General features: G+C 44.0%; 1 protein-coding gene across 6 annotated transcripts in view; it reads right to left on the bottom strand.

Annotated features, from left to right (window-relative positions):
- Positions 1-7,025: 7,025 nt before the first annotated feature.
- The window catches only part of ACTR5 (actin related protein 5), a 29,008-nt gene continuing 13,441 nt past the window's right edge, over positions 7,026-22,592 (bottom strand). Inside the window, exons 6-10 of one of the 6 annotated variants that reach the window (XR_004313230.1) lie at positions 21,665-21,781; positions 20,781-20,920; positions 19,581-19,713; positions 8,025-18,493; positions 7,026-7,272 (exon numbers count right to left, since the gene is read on the bottom strand). Coding sequence is in view for 1 of the 6 variants with exons in the window: in XM_032462296.1 (XP_032318187.1) it covers positions 18,236-18,493; positions 19,581-19,713; positions 20,781-20,920; positions 21,665-21,781 (648 nt within the window). In the remaining 5 variants the exon portion in view is untranslated. Of the gene's footprint in view, positions 7,273-7,361; positions 18,494-19,580; positions 19,714-20,780; positions 20,921-21,664; positions 21,782-22,592 lie in introns of those variants that run through there. The other 5 variants (XR_004313229.1, XR_004313233.1, XR_004313231.1 and 2 more) reach the window with 5 other exon arrangements.

The following is a 22,592-nucleotide window of genomic DNA, read 5'->3' as shown; positions in this document are numbered from 1 at the left end:
TGGTGGTGGCCCTCTCCAAGCTTTAGCAGTTGCTCACTCCTTTTGCCTCAGTTTTCCCATTCATAAAATGGGCATGATAAAAATACCTATTTCCTAGGGTTATTGTGTGGACTTGGTGAAAGGAGATTCGGCACAGTGCCTATTAGGTTAAAAACACTCAGAAAAAGTCAGCTTGGATCATTATTAATCACATTCTTCCTCCATTTCCACAAGAAACCTCTGTCCTCTTTTTTAAACATAAACTCTCATGGCTTCCTTTAATTTTGAAATTTCAAAATAGAGGTCTGCAAGAAATCTCTCGTCTGAAACCATAAGTGCCAAATGCGCCCTGGAAGTCAGAACTTCAGAGTTTTAGGAATGTAACATGGTGCATATACCCCGTTTCAGTGATTTCCATCCTTGAGCATGAATCAGAGTCACCCGGAGGACTCGGTAAGGCACAGACAGCTGGGCCCCATCCCAGAGGTTTTGATTCAATAGGTCCAGGGTGGGGCCTGAGAGTTCCCACGTTTAACCAGTCCCCAGGGGATGCAGATGCTGCTGCTAGCCTGGGGCCCCCACTTCGAGAACTAATGTCGTCTGCTGTGTAGCAGCCCTAGAGGAGAATATAGGGCGGCACCCCATAATCAAACACTAATATTTCTGCTGTGAAAATGTTAATGAAAGACTATAAATAGCCTTAGGTCAATTCAGATTAGGTTTAGCTACTCAGGGAGCTTTTGCAAACTGATGAAAAATCTTTCAGTTTTCTGAGAATTTTGGGTTTTGGGGAAGAGTGTAAGGGGTTGTGGATTTTATAAATGAAATATCATGAGCAAAGGCGAAAGCACAGAAAAAACAGTAATGTTAGATTATGCTTTTTTAGACGACACTAAATCAAAGTGTAGCTGGTAGTAATCTCTACCACCCTCCTGGATTGTGAATGAATGGAATGATTAAGTGAATGAATGAGTAAGAATAAGGAAAACAGTTTCAAAAAACTAAAAATAGAGTTACTATATGATCCAGCAATCCCACTCCTGGGCATATATCTGGAGGGAACTCAAATTTGAAAAGATACATGTACCCAATGTTCATAGCAGCACTATTTATAATGGCCAAGACAGAGAAACAACGTTAATGTCCATGGAAAGATGACTGGATAAAGAAGCTGTGGTTTATTTATACAATGGAATACTACTCAGCCATAAAAAAGTATAAAATAATGCCATTTGCAGCAACATAGATGGACCTGTTATTCTAAGTGAAGTAAGCCAGAAAGAGAAAGAAAAATACCATATGATACCACTCATATGTGGAATCTAAATAAAGAGAAAAGACGACACTAACAAACTCATCTACAAAGCAGAAACAGACTCACAGACATTGTAAACAATCTTATGGTTACTGGGGAAGAAAGATGGTGAGAAGGGATAAATTTGGTAGTTTGAGATTTGCAAATATTAACTACTATATATAAAAACAGATTAAACATTTCTTCTGTATAGCACAGGAAATTATACTCAATATCTTGTAATAACCTTTAATGAAAAAGAAAATGAAAATGAATATATGTATGTATATGTATGACTGGGACATTATGCTGTACACCAGAGACTGGCATATTGTAACTGACTATATGTCAATTAAAAAAGAAAAAGAAGAAGCTTCTCTTAAAAAGAAAAGGAGAACAGTGCATTCCTTCTGTTGGCCATCACAGCAACAGCTCTCTGTCAAAGTTGGGGGTGCTCTGGATGGAGAGAGGCATTCTGTGCTGTACCACCACCGTTCTGGCGGTAAATACTCCGGAAAAACCAAAGCCTTCGAGAATGACTGTTGCCTGTGAAACAAACTATCCAAATATTTAGTGGGGTAAACAACCATTTTATTGTGCTCATGGATTTGGTGGGTCCCACATTTGGAAAGGGCATGGCAGGGACAGCCTGCCTCTGTTCCACACATCTGGGGCATCAGCTTGGAAAGACTCAATGACTGGGGTGACTCAACACCTGGGAGCGGGAGTCACTGAGTGGCGTTGTTGTCAGCTAGGATCTCGCCTGGATGGTCAGCAGGAACTTCTCCATGGGTCTCTTGATGCGGTCCCTCCGTGTGGGCTAGCCTGGGCTCCCTCACAGCATGGCAGCTGGGTCCAAGCAGGAATGTCTCCACCCAGCTGCAGGGGGAGAGGACACAAGCCTCCACTGGATGGGGAGAAGATCAAGGTCACTGGATTAGTTTCCTAGGGTGGCCGTAACAAAATATCGCAGACCAAGTGGCTTAAACAATAGAAATTCATTTCTCACGGTTCTGGAGACTGGAGGTCCAGGAAAAGGTGTTGGCAGGTTTGTTGTCTCCTGAGGCCTCTCCCCGTGGCTTGCAGGTGGCTGCCCTCTTGCTGTGCTCTCACATGGTCTTCCCTGGGTGCACACATACCCCTCTGTCTCTGTGTGTCCAAATTTCCTTTTCTTACAAGCACGAGAGTCAGATTGGATTAGGGTGCCAATCCCTAATGGCCTCACTTCAATTTAATCATCTATTTAAAGACCCTGTCTCCAATACAGTCACGTTCTGAGGTACTGGGGTTAGGGCTTCAGCATACGAATTTGGGGGTATACAATTCAGCTCACTGTTGTCACACTGTTGGAAGAGCGTGTGGTATGGGACATGTTCCTGTGGCCATCTTGGGAAAACGCAGTCTTCAACGGCACTCCTTCTCCAGTTGCCCCCCACGCTCCAACGGCATCAGAGTTTAAGCACATCATACTCAACCTACCCCAGTGCCTTTCAATATGCTGTGTCCTCTGCCTGGGATGCCCCGGACTGCCTTCTCTCATGGGCCACTCAGTCACCCATCCAGAGCATCCCTGATGCCATCCCCAGCCAACCATCATCATCGTCTTTACCACAAGTCTTGCCACACTGGCCATGACCACTGCCATTATGGACTGCTTCTTTGTGCCAGGCTAAGTTCTACTCATCTTATGTAATCTTACAACAATCTGTGAGGCCAGCTTTATGAATGAAGAAGCCCATAGCCAAAGTGAGGCAGGTACTAGCCCAGGGCCGCAGGACAAGTGGCAGAGTCAAGACTTGAACCCAGGTCTGCCCATTCCAGAGTCTGCGTTCGTCACCTCTTTCCTCACTGGGCCTCTGACGGCTTCCTCTGTGCTGCCCCCACCCAGGGTTCAATCCTCTTATCAAGGCGTCAGTCCCCAGCAATCGTTCACACTGCACCACTGCACCAGCTCTGGTCCCATGTGCTGGTCTCACCTGCTTATGCTTGGGCTGCTCCAGGGAAGGTCTCACCTGAGCTTATGAGTAGGCTGAGGGCCAGGTATGCCTTGCACATTACACTGTACATTACATGGTAACACCATGACGTTAATGGTCCACAAGGAACCACACCTCCTGATGATAGCCACACCTTTGTATAGCCCCCTCCCATATTGACTTGGGGCTTGTCTGTGTGACCCTCTGTGGTCAGTGGGGCATCAGCAAATCAGCAGGAGCTTGAAAAGAAGCGGTTGTGCACTGTGCCTGGCTCTCTTGGAACACTGCCACCTTGTGGACAAAACCGGGGTAGACTTGAGGATGAGAGACCAAGCGCAGGGGATGGCCGGGCCAGCCCACCTGGTCCAGGAATCTCAGCTGAGGCCTATGTGTCCCACGGTCACAAGCCAGTGTGCATGTTTTGTCTTGTTTCTACAAGCCTGTGTTTTTGTCTCAGATTTGCCATCTTCGGTGACCTCCTAATCTCAGGGATTGCCTTTTTTTTTAGTTTTTTTCTTTTTTTGTAGGGGGAGGTAATTAGGTTTGTTTGTTTGTTTATTTAACGGAGGTACTGTCAAGAACTCATGCACGCTAAGCATACGCTCTACCACTGAGCTATACCCTCCCTCCAAGAAACGCCTTTCTTTGCCCAAATTCACACAGCTTGTGAGCGGAGGATTCAGAATTCCAGCCCAGATCTAGCTAGAAAACTACAATAATAACAATAATAATGGTTATTATTAAATGTTGTTTATTAATTACCAGTAAATGATTATTTTACTTTCCTGCTATAATCCTGTACTGTATATCGAGGACATTATAGACTTTAACTTTACTTTGATTTATTTTATAATTTTATCACCATATTGCTTTTTATTTTTTCATGATAGCAAACTACTCTTTAATATCCTGGATTTTCTCTTTATGCTAGAATGGCCATGATGTTGCCTCTTTGCAATCCAGTCTTTGTCCTATTATATCCATATAGTATTTTTCATTCCTTTTTCTCTATTTCGTTTGCTCTAGACCCAGTCTCATGGTTGGTCTGTGCACGTCTGCAGCCAGGATCCACGAGGTCCAGTCTCAAAACACTGCTGTTGCCACAGCAGCACGATCCAGGCCCCTAATCCCACCCCCACCAAATGCTACAATATAACTCAGCTTTTGTTCCTAAAGCACCATGAAGGGAATTACAGACACAAAATCCCCAGGAACACTTACTCGAACCCTCTTTTCTGCCCTGTCCACCTGTGTCACATCTCCAAAGTCCTCCCCTTCTGCTCAGCTCCTGTCTCTCTTCCTCTTGTCTCTCTCTTCTGTCTCTCTCTCCCTACTCCTTCCACTTCCTTCCAGACTCTGCAGTTCTGTGTCTCCCTTTCCCCAGTTCCTGGATTCTACGTCACAAGACTTGTTTAATTACTCGATCACATGACACGGAACATGTCTATCATTTTATATGTTAAAAAAAATCCATCAGATTCTCACAGACACAGAAAACAAACTATGGTTACCAAAGGGGAAAGGGCAGGGAGGGATAAATTAGGGGTTGGGGATTAACAGACACACATTAATACATACAAAATAGATAAACAAGGACCTACGGTATAGCACAGGGAACTATATTCAATTTCTTGTAAAAACATACAATGGAAAAGAATCTGAAAAAATATACATATATGTGTGAGTATGAATGTGTGTGTATATATATGGATATATGTATAACTGAATCACTTTGCTGTATACCTGAAACTAACATTATAAATCAACTACACTTTAATAAAAAATTTTTTCAAAAAAATACAACAAATTCTCCACTCAGGTCATTAGAACTAACAAGGGAGTTCTTCAGGGGTTAGATGCAACATCAATAAATTAATGATAAAAATCAATTATGTTCCCACATACCAGCAGCAAACAAAGTCCTTTAAAAGTCCTTTTAAAAAAGATGCCATTTACTGACAGACAGCAATAAAATCTACAAGATGTCTAGGAATCAACCTCCATGACATTTTTATGAAGAAAAGTAGAAACTGTAATGTGAGACTTTAAAGTAGACTTCAATGTTTAATAATTTAATAAAATGAAAGATACACACACAAAATAAAGAACATATACGAAGAAGATGTACCGGTTACCAAAGTAGGCAAAGGGTGGGAATAGGGGAGGCTCAAAAGAAATATAAATGACCAGAATTCAAAGAAGTATTCACTAAAACCACAGTGTGATATACTTTTCTGATTCCTAGAAAAAGCTTTTAAAATGATAAATACAGAGGTTTAGTCAAAGTGTGAAAAAAAATGGGTGGATATCTTTGGGGGAGAATGTAAATTGGTATTGTTTTTGGACAGTGATTTGATAACACTGTAAACATTTAAAATATCCTTTGGCCCAGCAGTTTCACTTGCAGTGTGTCCTTCCCAAATACGTGTGTTTGTAGGGCTATTTATTGCAGCATTATTTGTAACAGAATAATCTTGGAAACAGATTTATTCAAATGCCATTCAAAAGTGGATTACATAAATTTTGGCAGGACACATAATGGAATACGATTCAAATGTTTAAATGGATGAGTTGCTTCACAAAGAATGGAAATACACGAATAAAAATTCTGAAGTCTATTATGTGACATAAAGACCCGAACAAAGGAAAAAGGCACATTCCCATTTCTGGTTAGAAGACTCAATAAAGAAAAGATAACAACTTTCATCTTTCAATCTATAATCTTAATGGGATGCAAGTAAGTATTCCAGTGGGATTACTTTGGAACTTGATTGGAACAAACTGAGCATGCAGGAAAATCAAGAAAAGTCCTGGAGAAAGAGAGAGAGAGAGGAGAGAAGAGAGAGAAATCTGAAAAGGTAAACTCTACCACACCACAAAGTGTATAATACAGTGAGAGTAACAGTTCATTATGAGATCATAAATAGACAGAGAGATGAATGGAGCAGATGAATGAGTCTGGAAGTAGACCAAAAAAATATAAGGTCATTTAATAAATAATAAAGGTGGCATTTAAATCAGTGGCAAAAAGATGGATTACTCAATAAATACTGTTAGGATAATTGACTAGTCATCTGAAAAGAAATTCCACTGGAGACCTACCACAAACCTACACGAAGATGAATTCCAACTGGATAAATAAATCATGGTACATGCACACAATAAAATACTATACAGAAATGAGAATGAATGAGTCGTGGCTACGTGCACCATGGATGCACATACAGACAATGTGTAGAGATGCATAATTCGGTGGTAGAACTATAAAGCGCACAGAAAGGAATACTCCACAAGTTGGTATGGCGGTTACTGCAAGGGGAAAGGAGATTTTGACTGGGAAAGATCATACTGGGGGCTCCTGGCCAGGAAGGGCAGGGGAAGCAGTGCCGTTTCTTGACCATCAGCGACTGCACAACTGTTAATCTTACAAGTTGTTAGGTTGTCCATTTGTATTTTATGCCATCATGCAGGTTATTTTTTACATAAAAAGGCTTAACAGGAATATCTGGGGAAAAAATAGGGCTTGGTGTTGTTTTGTTTTCTTTTCATTCTCTCAGAGTGAGGAAGGCTTTTCTAAGGATGACATGAAACCCAAAAGCAGTTTTAAAAGATTGCTTGATTTGAGTCTATAACAAATTCTGCACGGAAAAACACCTCAACAAATATCCAATGACAAACACCCGTTACGGGAAAACGTTTGCAACCGTATCACATTTCTTAGTAGAAAAGAGCAAAGGGTTGCAGGGTGATTTTTTCAGAAACTTGCGAATGCATTCTTCATTAAACATAATATAAAAAGAAAGAAAGGAAAAAAGAATGTGGAAGCTGTCTTTGTACTTACGGGGCACGGTTGGCTGGGTATGCTGTTACACTGTGTATCGTCTGCTACTGTTTGTGTAACAAGTGTGTGTAACTTTGGATACACGGATGGCATTGGAGTGGACAGGCTGGTTGCATTCTCCTGGTGGTGTTTGTCATGCTTGTGGCATATATACATGCACATACTTTTTTTTTTGCATATACCTTTTTAAAAGAGAAGAAAGAAGCAACTCCACTTGCAGTGATTTTGAATAATATCTGCTACATCACAAACAAAACAAGGCTGGATAAAGTAGTGTTACTTTTGTTTCTTTTAATGGAAAACTTCAAACAGACAAAAGCAGAGAGAGAAGTATAAAGCACCCTTATGTACCTACCCTCCACATTCATGATAATAAACACATGGCCGCTCTTCTGTCATCTGTGCCTCCCTCCACTCCCCTCCACCCACTGGTTTATTCTGGAGCAAATCCCAGACATACCATTCCATCTGCAAATACTTCAGGGTGTATCTCTATAAGCTACTGCTCTCTCTCTCTCTCTCTCCATATCACGATCATATCCAAAAATTAAAATCTATCAATAATTCTTTCATATAATCACATAACACATGTCCAGACAGTGTTCAACTTTCCCAGATTTTTTTCAGGAGCTGATCTTGTTTACCAGTTGATTTGTCAGAATCAGGACCCACAGGTCTATACTTCGTAACTGTTTTAGCTCAAATGTCTTTTAATTTACAGGTCCCCTTCTTTCTATTTGAAATCTATTTGTTAAGGGAGAAAAAGTTGTTTAACTGATAAATCTCCCCCACCCTGCCCCTTCTCCCCTTTCTTCGCAGGTTATTTAATGGAAGGAAGAAAAGAAGGTTGTTTGTCCTGAAGAATTTACTGTGTGCTGTATTTTGCTGATGGCAACCCCGTGGTGTTAGCATGTTGGTGATACATTTTACTCACTTGCCCCATGCAGATCCTCCTTCCACCCTTGTCCACCCTGGGCTTTGCCCCAGGAGGCTATAGCAGCCAGGCTCGCTTGCCTTCTGGCATCAGCTGGGTTTGGCCAATAGGGAGCCCTGGTAGGAGTGGGAGGGAGGGAGAAGAATGTGATCAGAGTGCTTATTTCCCCGACTCCGTCCCTGCAAGGCCCACCTTGGATGGGCTGTGCTTCTGGACTGAAGGTGACTTCCTCTCAAGACAGCTGCTCCACACAACCCTCTCCCCTTCCAGGTTCTGGTAATGTCTCCCTCCTACTGGTAAAGGCCTCTACACCACTCATCCCAGGATCCCACACATCCTTCAGCGCTCTGCCTTCACCTTTGTAATAAACCCTCTTCCTGTTTTCCTAACCTGAGTGCACCATCTGCTTCCTGTTGGGACCCCGATTTACACAAGGTTTCTCTGTCCCTAGTATTTCCAATAAAGTGGCAGTTAAATGGAGGCTTGATCAGATTCAGATTAACAATTTTTGTAAGAATACCTTATGGATGACACTGTATCACATCAGAAGCACACAATATCCATACGTTACAAAGATCCCTGCCAGCTTTTCACTAAATGGTTTTTAGCTGTCATTGATGATCATTGTCTCTTGCCACAATCAGGAGTTAGAAAATAATGGTATTCTATCATTCTTTCTTCACGTATTAACGAAAATCCTCTATAAAACCCCTTATCATCTACTTGGTTACCATGGGGTCCGCTGGCACAGGAAAGACAGGAGCAGTGCCTGCTACTTTCTCCTCTTTCTCTTTATCGGTTTTCAAAATTACGAGCTGGATCCTTCAAATGTAACCAATGATGAATTCATGGATTTTAATATTCGATGCTTTAATCCTTCATTTTTATTCCTTCCCATGCTCAAATAGTTCCATTTTTGGGCCAGAGGGTGGGAGCCACTGAGTTCCTTTGATATGATCCCTGGAGTCTTCAGCAGTCTTTGATAGTTTCTTTGCTTTCTGATGCAACAAGATATTCCAGGCTTATCTTGTATATTTCCTGCCCCAGAACTGGAATCAGCCATTTCTCCAAGGAGCCCTGTTTCCTTTTAATGAGAAACGGTATTTGAGAAGCCACACTAGGGGTGTTCCTTGATACTGGGCTGTTCATTATCTCTAGATCATATTTCAGCTAAGAAATTAATGCTTTTTAGAGAGAAAATATATCCTGTATTCATAATGGCATCTGTAATTCAAATTTAGGATTACAGGACTTTAATTTTTTGATTTTATATTTTTATGCCTTATAATTTACGCTGAAAATCTTGGTTCCTAACAACATTAATATAATTATTTGCATATACATACATAATACATTTATATCTTCACAATAACTATACCAGTGCTATTACTAACAACATAATTATTGAACACAGTAAAATTTATTTGCAGCTCTCTTTTGTTCTTAGAATATATCCCACTAACGATGTCCGTTCAAATACTGGGTTTTTCTCATGTGTGAAAAAAGTCACTTAAAGTCACCTATTTAAAGTCATCTAATTAAAGAATTAAAATAAGACCTCTCTGTGTGAGGGAACTACCAACTTGATACATAGTAATCAGTTTCATTTTTAAACATTCTCATTTTGATTTTTAAGGATTGTGCTTTCATTTTGATTGAAATTGTTTGTTTCATAGTTGTATATAACATAAACATGATTCCAAAGCCAAATACACAAAACATGTACTGTTAATTTAAACTTGTAGTCACAGGAGAAGGAAGAAGGAAATTGCAAAGCTCTTCTGGCCAATACAGATAACTCAAAAACAGTTGTACCTTCATTGTTAAAAACAGGGCTGTCAAATGAAATGTTATTACTAGCGCAACATATAATTAAGCAAGGCTGCCAATTTTTTGAAAGATGTTTTTAAACAGCACATGACTACATTTCTCTGAAATCCAGGTGACTTAAAGGTCTTTTGTTACTTTTACCATTTGCAAACCACAATCAGAACAGGATGAGAGTCCCACGTTTTATCAGAACAGGCTCTTTGGACTAGCTGCCTACTGCTCTCAAGAAACAGTCTGCTTTTCAAAACTGGCAGGGGAAGAGGGAACATCTTCTTTTCCTTCTGAGATTCTCTTCATTAGAAATTGTCAGTAAGGAGGCTCTCCATTCTCAAGGCCAAACCCTGGAATCCCACTAAACAGCAGGGAGTGAAAAGAACAAACTCAAACTCGGAACATGTTAAAGAAAAGGGCCGTGAGAAGTTTTAAGATCCTGCTTCCAGAATTCACAAAGAACCAAAACCAAGGGATTTCACGTTCCCAGGATACACCTCTGCTCTTCTTCATCCAACCAGATTCCTCTGGAAGCTCTTCTAAATTTGGTCCTATTTCAAAATCAGCCCCATCTTTGTTGCTCCCCCAGAAAGCCGTTAGGTGGCACCAAAGACTCTGTTCCCATAACCTATGATGGCACATGCAGAGCAGATGCCAGGATTAACTCAGTGTAATTGGTAAGACCCCAAATTTCCCACTGTTATCTCAATGATCTTGTAAGAGATTTCTACTGTCAGATGTAGAATATGGGAAAAGCTGCCAAGAAAAGGGCCAGGTCATCCTCCCCCTGGGGACCTCTGTAAATATTGCAGTCAACTTTATTCAGATTCTTATTTGTATACTTAAGCGTTCGGGTGTACCTTCTGACAATGGCTAAAGGAATGTCTCTGACAAAGGCTGACAGAATCACTATCAACAAAAGAATTAGTTCATTCTCTTGGAATGCCCTTTACTATGAATAGTGACCATAGCATGGATATTGCTGGATTATAAAGCCTTACAAATTTAAAACAATTACGATGAAACCCAACCCAAGTGACTGCTTAAGTGTCCCAAGCTGGGGGATGATCCAGCAGGTAAAGAGGGGCTTTACCTCACCCCACCACGAAAACTAAAGAGTTTCCAGCAGTTTGTCCAGGCTGGGGAAGGCCCACCAACCCGACTCCCAGGCAATCCGCAGCTGAGGAAGGGCCAGCAAGATAAGATAAAGCCCACTCCCAGCCAGACGTTTATCAACACGTCATGCAGGCTGGAGCATGCCAAGCAGCTGAATTCATCTCCCAATTCCTGTCCAGGTTGAGGACTGGCAGCCAGGAGAATCCCACTGCATTTCCTCTGGAAATACTAGGCACCAGCCAGAGGAGAAGCCCCCTCCCCTATCCCGTTCCACATTCCTAAGAAGGTGGCGCAAACGCAGATTAGTGGCCAAATAAATGTCCTCCTCCACCCGATTTTCCTGTACCAGAAAGTCGACATGTAGGTAAATGTGGAAGACCATCTTTTTAGATTTTTCCAAAAGCCTACTGACTAAACAGAACCACATTAACAATGCAATATGGGCTTTATAACACAAGGAACAGCAAAACACCTGACACCAATAGCAAATTCCCAAAGTGGCAAAAGGAGTTTTGTTTTCTAATTGTTCAATTTCTTTTTATCAATTTCCTAGAATTACACGCTACTGTTAAGAGGCTGATGCCATCTACTCTTTATTATATGAGCCATCTTGTCTTTTTTCCCTAGAGGCCAGAGGATTTCTTTTTTAACTAGCACCTTTCCCAGAGTTTGACATAATAATTTTACTAGGATCTTTAGAGTTGACACTTTTGAGTCAATTTTCCCAACCATGCACACAGTGTGTCTTTACAGCATTTATATTCAAGGTGTTTTCCTTTCAGGGGGAGGAAATTTTATTGAATTACTATTTTAAATATTAATTTTGTTCCATTGTTTTTCTCCAGTTCCTCTTCAATACAAAATTCAATATAGTTGTATTTTCTTCAACTATATCCAATTTGATTCAATTTCCATTACCTCTTTTCCTTCACTATAACTTCCTCTTATTTTCTTTCAAGTTTTTCCCTTTTTTTTCAGTTGAACATCTTCACCCATGTGCATCTTGAATTAAGGTTTGTGAGATAATTTTTCCTTGTTATTCCATTTCTTTGCTGAGTCCTGCAAAGTTTCCATTTCACATCTATCTCTACGAAATGTTTCATTTGTTCTGTGGTGTCCTCACATCTGCACTGTCTTGTCTATCTTTAATTCATGTTGGAATGTTTGCATTACAGTGGCTTGAATTTTTGGTCTTTTTTTTTTTTTTACTATATCCCCATAAGGAGGCTGAAATTTTATTAATGTTCATATTTGAGCATGTTAGATTTACCTAAACAACTATTAGCAGGAGGAGATGGATAAAGAGTGGGGCAGGGAGGGGGCTTGGATGGTTTTCCACGTTTCTCAAGTGCTCCCCCTCCTGGTGCTGTGATGAGAGATTCTTGACTGGCACCTTTACATGGTCAAGCTTCCTCTGGTCCAGCCTCGCTTTGCTAAGTCTCGGAGGGTCAGCCCATTTTGTGCTTCCCTTCACCCCACCTCGGGTTTCCGAGGTGCCCCCCTCACCCTCCAAAAGGGTGCCTTTCCAGGACTGCCTGATCCGGTCCTGTGTACTTTCCAAGCCCCTTCTTCCTTCTCCCTTCTCCTTCATCGTCAGTGCTTACCTGGGGGTAGACCTCTACGTCTGTTATCCAGATTCTGCTATTGCTAGGACTCCTCCATCTTATGGGCAAGTTATTTACTTCTTTATGGCTTCACACCTTCCCCTCTACACTCAGGTTCATTCCCAGATTCAACTGGCCAACTGTGTTAGTTTTCCAGGGCTGCCAAAACAAATCACCACGAACTTGATGCCTAAGATGAGAGAGATTTATTCTGGATAACAAATCAAGGTGTCACGGGGGCCATACTCCCCACGCAGGCTCTAGGGGAGAGTCCATCCTCGCCTCTTCCCTCTTCTAGTGGCTCCTGGTATTCTCGACTTGTGACCACATCTCTGCCTGTCTTCACATGGCTTTGTCCCTCTGTTGTCAATGCTCCCTCTCCTTCCTCTTACAAGGACACCATTCATTGGATGGGGGGCCCACCCTATATCCAGAATATCACATCAAGATTCTTATTTTGCAAAGAGCCTATTTCCAAATAAGGTCACATTCACAGGCTTAGGACCTGGACATAGCACTTGAGGGGTGGAAGACACTATTCAACCCACTCCACCACCCTTATTTTCCCTATAGCACAGACTCATCTTGACCTCATGGTGACTGGTCAGTGAAAATGTGTGGTATGGGAAATGTCTCTGGTGTCACCAGGACAGTCAGATTCCATGGGGTTCCCTGAGCCTGAGACAGGAAAAAGAGCACTGACAAGTGAGGGGCAGAGAGAAGAGAGCCTGGGACACTGGGTGCTCAGAAAAAGAAGCTGAATTGGAGAATAAAGGAGAGGACTTCGTGGAAGGAGGGAACAGAAAGGGAAAAGCTGGTAAGTAGGTCAGTGTCCATCTGCCACTTCCCAGGGCTCAGCTGCCTTTGTTGAGTTGTGATGCCCACCCTGACCTCCCTGACCTCAGCTGCTCCCCAAGGTGAGGGTCCTGGCCACCAAGCAGGTGAGTGATGAAAGGACAGAGGGCAGAGTTGCTGGGGCAGGCTCCTATGCCCCTAAGGTTTGCTGGACAAGAGGAAATCCTGGGGCTGCTCTGGTTGCCAACGGCTGCTGGAGGGGAAGCAATGGAAAGAATGAAGTGGGGGAGCAGGAAGACTGGGGTCCCAGACACCCCCAAGTTACCAGAATGCACTTGATGGAATTATCTGCCTGTTTTTCCTACTGGGTTTTATCCAACAGCCTCTGTCTGCTTCTACTCTAAGATTGACCCACAAGAGTTCTGAGGGCCAGAGGCGCCAGCAGAGAGGCAGGAGGAAGAAAAGCAGAGGGGGTACACCTGCTGCTAGAGGAAGAAAGGATGTGGCTTCCAGCTGAAGGTCTCCCTTCCTCCTGAACACAGCCATTCTCAGAGAGGACTGGGGACCATCAACGCCAGAGCCAACATTCCAGTGAGCCCAGGCCTTGGGAGGGCCCGAGGGGGAGGCTAGGAGTCCAGGTATAGCTGCCGAGCCTCAAGTCCCCCTTTGCTGCACCAAGGGGACTGGACTTTGCCCAGAGCCCAGATGTGCCAGGCCTACCCGACTCCTGGGTCTCATCGTCGTCGCAGCTCCTGAATCCTGAGCCTCCTGGGCACTTTCCACTGGTCAGTTTCACTTTACAATCCTGTCAATTTGTGCTTTATTCACTTTGTGGCTATTTTATCCGAGGCACACAGGTTAGGTTCAGGCTTGTTATATCTCTGTGTGAACTGTTTATTACTAAGCGAAGAGTCCCTTTTTAATAATATTTTTTTCCTTTAAAGACTGTTTTCCTGATGTTACTCCGGCTATAGCAGATCAGTTGTTTCGTATCCGTCTGCTTGGTTTACCTTCTAGCCCTTTACATTGTAAATCTGTCTATAGTTTACAGCTATATAGCGTATTTTCAATCCAATCTCTTTTCTTTCCTCGTTTTTCTTTTGACAGGCCAATTTTAATCTATTCACATTATGATTAACATACTTGAACTCATTTATGCCACTTTACTTTTTACTTTCGTATTAACGAGGCTGCTCCACCCCCCCGCCCCCAAGCTTCCCTTCTACTACTGGGCTTGGCTTTCCCAAGGGTTTGGATCTATTGGTTCTATTTCTAGTCTCTTTGCGGCTACTCTTGCGGAGTTAGTATTATTTATTCGGGGAGTTTATTCCAGTTTCCTCCCTTCAGGAGGGCCCAGGCTACATCTCTGGTCCCTGCTTAGGCATTAAAACTTGCAGTCCCTCCCCACCCCAAGGACTTATGACTCTTTCTGAAACCTAAGGCTTGCCTCGGTGCCAACTTTCGGTTACCAGTCTGGATTTTTGGTATTAATTTCTGATTTCCATGATTTTTCATGGTATCTATGATTCTAAGTTCAGCATTGCTTTTTAAGCTATATATATCAACTTCCTGTATACCTTGTAGCAGGCGCAAGGGGTCTTTCTGGGTCAGCTTAGTCCCATGTTTCCTGGAATCCCTGGGTGATTTCACTTTCTCACTTGATCTTCCTGCACTATAAAAGGAATTCTTCCCATTTCCTAACTAAGGGGATGACTGTCACACTGTTCTCCTTATTTCATATTATTTTAAAACTTTTCTGCCTTAACAAACCCTCCTAATTAACATGAAGTTAATGAAATTTTTATTTTTAACCTACAGTTTTAGTTAGAATAATGCTAGCTGCTATAACAGATATGGCCAAAGCTCTCAGTGGCTTCATACAGTAAGTTTATTTCTCATGTAGTGAAGAATCTGCAGGGCCTCTGCTCCAAGCAGTCCTTTAAGGACTCAGCTCTTTCCATGTTATGGCTCCGTGCTCCTCTTGGGTCTTAAGACTGCTCTCTGTTCAGCCAGGGGACAGGGAAAGAGGGGCTCTTGTAGGGGGTTTGTAAAAGACAGCCCTGGAAATGGTGTACACCTCTTCTGCTGATACTCCACTGGCCAGAACTCCAGTGGCTACATGTATAACTGCAAGGGAGGCTGGGAAATACAGAGCAGCTGTGTGCTCAGGGGGAAAGAAACCTTATTTAGTAAACAGTCTCTTTGCCTACATTTTTAATCCTCTGTTCTCTCATTTTCTAATTTTCTTGAAATGATTCAGTCACAAAGTTCTATAATGAAAGACTTCATCTTATTCACTTAATCCCTTAGGTAGGCATAAAATAATCTTTGCATATTGTATTTGAATGAATTGGTTTTTCTCCATTTCTTGGTTTAGTGTTCTCTGCCCATATTTTAACATTTATTTCACTCTTAACTCCTATTTTCTTACCTTTCCACTTTTTTTTTTGCAGCTGTGGTAAAACTGTTTATTTCCAGAGATGCCCATGGGAGGCAGAAAGGGCAAAATGCAAAGGAAGGCAGAGGCTCCACTACAAATGCAAGAAAAATGTGTCCTTACACTTTGTCAGATTGTGGCAGCCCAGAATGAATGGGGAAGTACAGGGGAAAAGATTTTGCAACTCAGATGTAACTCTGTGAACAGTAAAAGTTTGTTTTAGTCCAAAGGGGTGGGGGGGATGAAGGCAGAGCAGGTCGGTGGGATACCCCTACCACATCTTAGCCAGGAAGAGGCCCTGATCGCTCTACGTGGCCACCCAACCTTCAGAGCTGCCCTGACTCAACCCCAGAGCCAAGTCTGATCTTAAGACAGATTCTCCCTTCCCTGGGCTACCTCCTCCTGCCACAACCCTAGACAAAAGCCTGAAGCTGGGTTCTGGGTGTCTGATCCTTCACAGCTGCCCCCAGACCACTCAGCTATAGTCACATCCACCTTCTATCCTGGAACAGTCTTGGCAGGGTCAAAGGGAAGACTTAAGATGTCTCCATGAGTAGGGCTCCCTGGCTGAGGGGACATCCTCAGTATGGTTCCTCTTAACAGAGTGAACAAGCTATTCTCAAATTTTCTTTGTTCAGAGATTTCATCATTCATTTATCTACCCAAACAGCTGGTCATTCAGTAAAGATCCTGTGAGCCCTCAGCACCCTCCAGGTCCAGCACTGGGCTGTGGATTCTCCAGGCTGAATGAAACCAACATCATGATCTCAGGGAACGCTTGACAGTTTATAAGAGACCACCCTGGGGCAGAGAAAAAGCTCATAGTATCATGATGAGTGCTCAGCTGGTGGTTTGTGTGAGAGGGTGAGGGGTGTCCTGGGAGGTCACTGCACGCTCAGTGTGAGGGGTCAGAGATAAAGTGGGAGAGCTCAAGGCTCAGCCTCATCACAGCCCACTTCCCCAGTTTCAGGCCTAGTTTAACACTTGCTGTCTGACTCTGCTGTGTCTCAGCTTACCTGCCCACCCAGGGTCCTTTCTCAGCAAGGCTTGACCTCCATGGCACTCCTCTGCATTCACTGCTGCTGGTCAGGCGTTTAAAAATAAAGTGTTGCCTATGGGAGAAAGCCCCCCGTCTCCCCAGGCCTAACAGTAGTTAGCATCACTCCTCTTCCTGGAAATGTGATATGAAAACCTCTCCCATGGAGGTTGGTCCGGCCTTCTTTGCAACTGTCCTTTCTTGACAGCTCATGCTCGTTATCACTGTCTCATCAGTCCTTGGGCCCAGCTGTGGATGGCTGAGTGCTACCTGGCAAGGGCTTGGGAGATCCCGAGTCGGCCTGAGTCTTCCTCCTCCTCCTCCACCACCACTGCCCCTTTCTGGTCTTCAGCATCTCAGCCCTTGAGAGCTGGAGATGCAGGCGATCATCCCTGGTAAACTGTATGGGCAGCCTGGTTCTGAGGTAGCCTCATCAGAGGATGGGCTAGAGATTCCATGGGATTTAGACGTATGGATTCTGTGACAAGGATGCTAGCAGCTCAGGGGCCTTCTGGGCTTGATAACTGGTGTCTGAGTTAAAATTCTCACCAAACGATCTCTGTAAAAGAGAGGGGTTATCTGTCCATTTAAGATGAAGCTGCAAAGGTCCAGGGAATGTGAGGTTGTGAAAAGGGTACAGGACCAACCCTTTCCAGTCTGTTTCTTTCTTCAAAAAGGCCTGAAAAAGTTAAGCAGCCAAGAAACTCACAGGGACAGAAATTTCTAAAAACTGTAGGAAAGTCTCATGTGGTGGAAAAATTTCCAGCAAAGAAAATATAAACAATATTTGGGCTACTAGCCCCCCACCTGCCCACTCAGAAGTGGGCCCCAGGCAGGCCCCTAACAGAGTGACTTCGTACAATGTGACTTCTCTCTTTGGGCCCCTTTCATTCCTGAGCAGACATACAGGAGGGGGGACGTATTTCCAGCCCCTGAGACTTCGTGGGTGACTGCTCTTATTGCCATGAACAGTACCCTTTTCCTGTGTATGTGAAAGAATGCCCCCTGCTGGGCATCTACACAATTTTTAATAAATTTGGAAGAATATCTACACTGACAGTACAAAATTTAAAGGATTAAAAAAAACCCCAAAAAACAAAAAAGGCTTTAAAATGCAGGGAGGAGGAAGCCTGTGCAGCTCATGCATCCCCGTCCCCCATACTGTCTTCATTCACAGCTCAGCAAAGCCAGCAGCCTCTTACAGTCCCTTCACTGCAGATGTCCCCAGATGAACACACTTCTGAAGGGTAGCTCCCAGTGGCTCTTAACTGTTCTCCGCAGGAGAAAGAAATCCATCTTGTAGCCAAATGTTCCCAGCCGACTCGGGTCGGGCACATCTGACAGAGTCACTGCCCTGTCACACTGGCCGACGTGGCTGAAGGTCTCTGGAGGGGCCCCTCGGCTACGCCTGCTCGCTGGCACCGCCTCCACTGGCCCCCGAGCCTTTGCCTGATGCCTGGGCTTCTGAGGAGCGTGAGGCCTGCTTGGGCAGGCGGATGGGGACGTAAACATTGGAGGCACAGTGCTCCTTGAGGTAGCCACCTCCCTTCTCCTCGTATTCCTTCCTGGTGATCCAGACATCTTCGTCGTCCAGGTGGTCCAGGGCCCAGTCACGAGCACCGTACCAGGCATCCAGCACAGGGTTCGAGGCCAGCTGAACCTGAAACACGAAGGGCATTTCCCATCAGGGCTCAGGGACTGAGTGCTTGGTGGGTCCAGCTACACTTTACTCCCAGAAACATACACAGAGGGGGGCTCCACTGATCCCAAGATGGGGTAGGTCTATCTCTGCACCCTCTAAGAGCTGAGCTGAAATGCCCTTGACTCTCTACAAAAGCACACAAGAATGCAAAGCCATGATCTCCCAGGATCGGCAACTGTCAGCTATTCTATCCGTAGGAGACCTGCCACTTGGGGCCAAGGCGGGGAGTCGGATGTAAGGCGGGGACCAGCTGCTCTGCCTCCTGATCCCATGCTACTGACCACGAGCTGTCAGATGGTGAGAGGAGCAGCGGTGGCACTCGACCTGGACAAGGGCCTTCCTGGACCTGATCCCTGCACCACATGGGCCCTACCAGCCTCTAAACTGCAACCACTCCAGCCACACTCAGCTACTGCTCAGCCCTCAACAAGCTTTTGGCCCCTGAGCCTTCGTTCCTGCTAGTCCCTGTGTGAAATGCTCTCTCCACCCCACCCCACCCTACACGTTCTACATGGCAAACACCTCATCCTCAGGAGACCCAGGGGTCTGGGTCACAGGGGTCTGGGTAAAGAGAAGGCCTTATTCTCAATGTCCACGCTTTCGTATGCTCTGAATCTTTATTGGATGCAGGTCTTTCTTTGTCCATCAAAACAAAACAGAGGAGTACAAAAATGTGATTTCCATTCTGCTTTGAAAACTAACCATATAAACAAGTTTATACTGTATAGCACAGGGAACTATATTCAATATCTTGTAGTAACTTATAATGAAAAAGAATATGAAAATGAATAAATGTATGTAAATGTATGATTGAACTATTATGCTATACATCAGAAACTGACACACTAACTATATTTCAATTAAAAAAAAAATTAACCACAGACTAAAGACCAGAAGGAAAGCCATGAAAACGTCAAAAGTGGCTCTCTCTGGATCATGGAAGTATAAAGGAATTTTTCTCATTTACACTTCACTACCTTTGCAATCAGAAAACAAATAATTAATGCTGTTTTCGGACCAGCCTGGTTGCATGAACAACTGGTACCTGAAAAGAAGACTGAAAGGGTCTCATCTCCAAAAGCTCCTTCTCGATTCTGCCTTTCATCCCAGGGTACATCATGTTCCCGCCAGTGAGGAAAACGTTCTGAACCAGCAGCTCCTGAACGTCCTTTGGGTACCTAGGACAGAAACCACTCCTCCGCTACAGTCCCTCCAACTTGAACATTAGAAGAGACTGTGGATGTGGAAATGTAAGCTCTCAGTACAAACCAGAAAATACTACTCACAAAGTTAAAAAAACAACAAAATTCACCTTCCATTTTTCACTTGTGTCTTCACAGAAGGCCAAATAGCTAGTTAAAACCTTAATTTGAGTGGCCAGTCCATTTCCTTCACATGATTAGAATATTATGCCTTTCTAAGACATGTTTTTAAAAAACTGGCTTCATTGAGGATTAACTGAAATACATTTTGATAAAGTCTGACAAACTTATATACCCTACGGACCATCACCACAACCAAGTTACAGAACATTTCCATCACCCTCCAAAGTCCTGCCTCTACTGAGGACCCATCTCATCACCTGTGTTTTTTTTTTAATACCAGTTTTATCTTATACATGTTTGATCACTTTCCCACCCATTGTTAGACAAAGTTCAAAGCCACTCAAACAAGGTAGCTGCAACAGCTTTTTTTCGTGCTGTGTGTAAGTTTCCATCCTGTTTTAACCAACAGCAGTCAGAGGACTACAAAATTGTGTTCCCTACTTGTCCAACTTGAATATGAAAACTCACACTGCAGGAAAATGCCGTATAAATGGGTGGGGGAAGGCATGTTCGTATAGAAAAGCAAATTCTTAAATAAAGTGTCTGCAAAGAGGGAAAACACTTGTAAGTTCTGCACATTTTTAGGGTGATTTAGAATCACTCATCTTCAGTAATGTGAAGATTTATATGAAAGCCAATGCACATATATTATCATGTTGCCCAAACTCAAAAGAAATTCTTGAAAGCTCCTCAAACTTTACAATTTATATTCACGTTCAGAAATGTTCAGAAAAGAATCAAGGAGCCCCCACCTCCGTGCCAGGCCTAGTGAGAGAGAAAGAATACTCTCCGAGCAGCAGCAAGTCAACGAGGAGAAAGTGAGGGAGGTTTCCAAATGCCCAGCCATCAAACCCACCATTCGATGCAAAATTCAAGGAAATGGTTCAGGAAAACAGCCGGAAAAGAAGCCTCAGCCTCACCTGTCTAGGACGTACTGGAGCGTCTCCGCTACGCCTGCCTGCTCTTCTCCTATGAGGGACGGCTGGAAGATGATTTCTGGAGCTCGAATTCTTTCTGTCCCAACAAACAGCTGGTGGTACGCTGCCAAGTTAAACACGGGCTTTAAAAACCCAAGGTTTAGAAGATATTTTTAGGCCATAATGACAAACATCTCGGTTGCCAGTTCCCTCAAATTGCATTTCTTATTCCAATACAGCTTCTGTGCTTTGTTCATGTCAGAATGACCTCTCCCCAACTCTCCTGATTTGATCATTCACCTTCTACCTTCTTTGACCTTTGGATTATAAACCACCATGTATTTGCACCATAAGATGGTCCCTGAGATGCAGGGAAAGAGATTTGGTGACAAACGGTGGCGGAAGGGCTTGCTCTGGAAGGCTGTGTCCCCTGCCAGGGCCTTGCTCCATGCCCGGGTCCCTGCACAGCCGAGAAAGCTTTCTCCCAGGTACGTCTCAGCCTCAGGCCAGTCTATCTGGTCACCATTGTAATGACAAGAAACACAGGTGCAAATGGGGATGAAGCATTATGACCCCGGCTTGAATTCACATACAACCATGAAAAGCCAAGTCTTCGGGTCACAAGTCCCCAGTTACTCGCCCAAGTGCTCCCACCAGGCAGGCTATTTCTCACAGATTCAGAGCTTGGTGCTGCAACCTCAATCAGTCACCCGGGTGGCGGGGTGGGGAAACCCTGACTTTGGAAGTTTCCAGCACTGGTACTCTCCTTTCTAGAACATACAACTGGGATTTTAGGGGAAAATACTCCTAAAGACGCAGACTAGACCTAACTGATCATGTCATCAGGCCTCAAGGCACCAGCGTGGTCAAGGCTACAAGAGTCCAACCTGGACTGTGGCCACTGGCTTCTCCACTTCGGGCGTTTCCTCTGAAAACAAGGGCTCGAAGTCGTTGATGTTTTCCACGTCTTCCAGAGACGGCTCGAGCTGCTCCAGGTCCGGGGTCTGAGAAAAGGATGCACACAACCAAACAGAACCTGTAACTTCGGGGAGCCTTAGTTCTCTGAGTTCACTGCCACCAAAAAGATCTCACCCAGCGTCCTCAAAGTATGTCAATACATAAAAACTACGAACACTTGGCTAAACTATTAAAAAAAGAAGAACACACATGAGCACAGGATTAAAAGATTAAAAAGCCAGGGATGGGCTCTGCTCTTATCCCCTACCCTTCCTACTTAGACAAGCCTCACTGACTCCCACCTTCTCTCTGACAACTTGGGATGGGGCCAGCACCAAGTCTGGTGCCCCGAGGAGACCTGGCCACCAGTACCAGCCACACCTCCACACACACAACTCCAGGGAGAGGGTATGATAGCTGGCATCCTACACAGTGGCTTGGACTACAGGCAAAATTAAGTAAACGTCTTAATAATTAACAAACATATGTGCCAACACCAACAGGCTTAACTGTTAGCCCTTAATGGGCTGGGGATGTGACTAAAGACTCCAAGGTGGCCGAATGCATCCTATCTGTGAAGTCCTGCAGAACAGGCTTTCCTCTTCATGACAACGAACCTGAACTGGGGACTAGACATGCAGGCACTGTCCCCAATCGAGGATTCAGGACACCTTTCATTTTGACCTGAACAAAGGAAGCTGGGCAGCTGGGGGGATGGTCCTGGATGCTGTCCTCAGACATCTGTCCTCCCACGTGAAAGGCAGACGAGCTGTACCCTCTGGACTGCAATGGGAGAAGTTAAGGGAAGAAATGCTCTGTTGCGTTCTGTGGACGAATGCTCTAACCATGATGGCTGCT

The sequence above is a fragment of the Camelus ferus genome, chromosome 19, assembly GCF_009834535.1.
Source record: "Camelus ferus isolate YT-003-E chromosome 19, BCGSAC_Cfer_1.0, whole genome shotgun sequence".
Taxonomy (NCBI): Eukaryota; Metazoa; Chordata; class Mammalia; order Artiodactyla; family Camelidae; genus Camelus; species Camelus ferus.
This window is presented reverse-complemented; position numbering and strand designations above follow the sequence as displayed.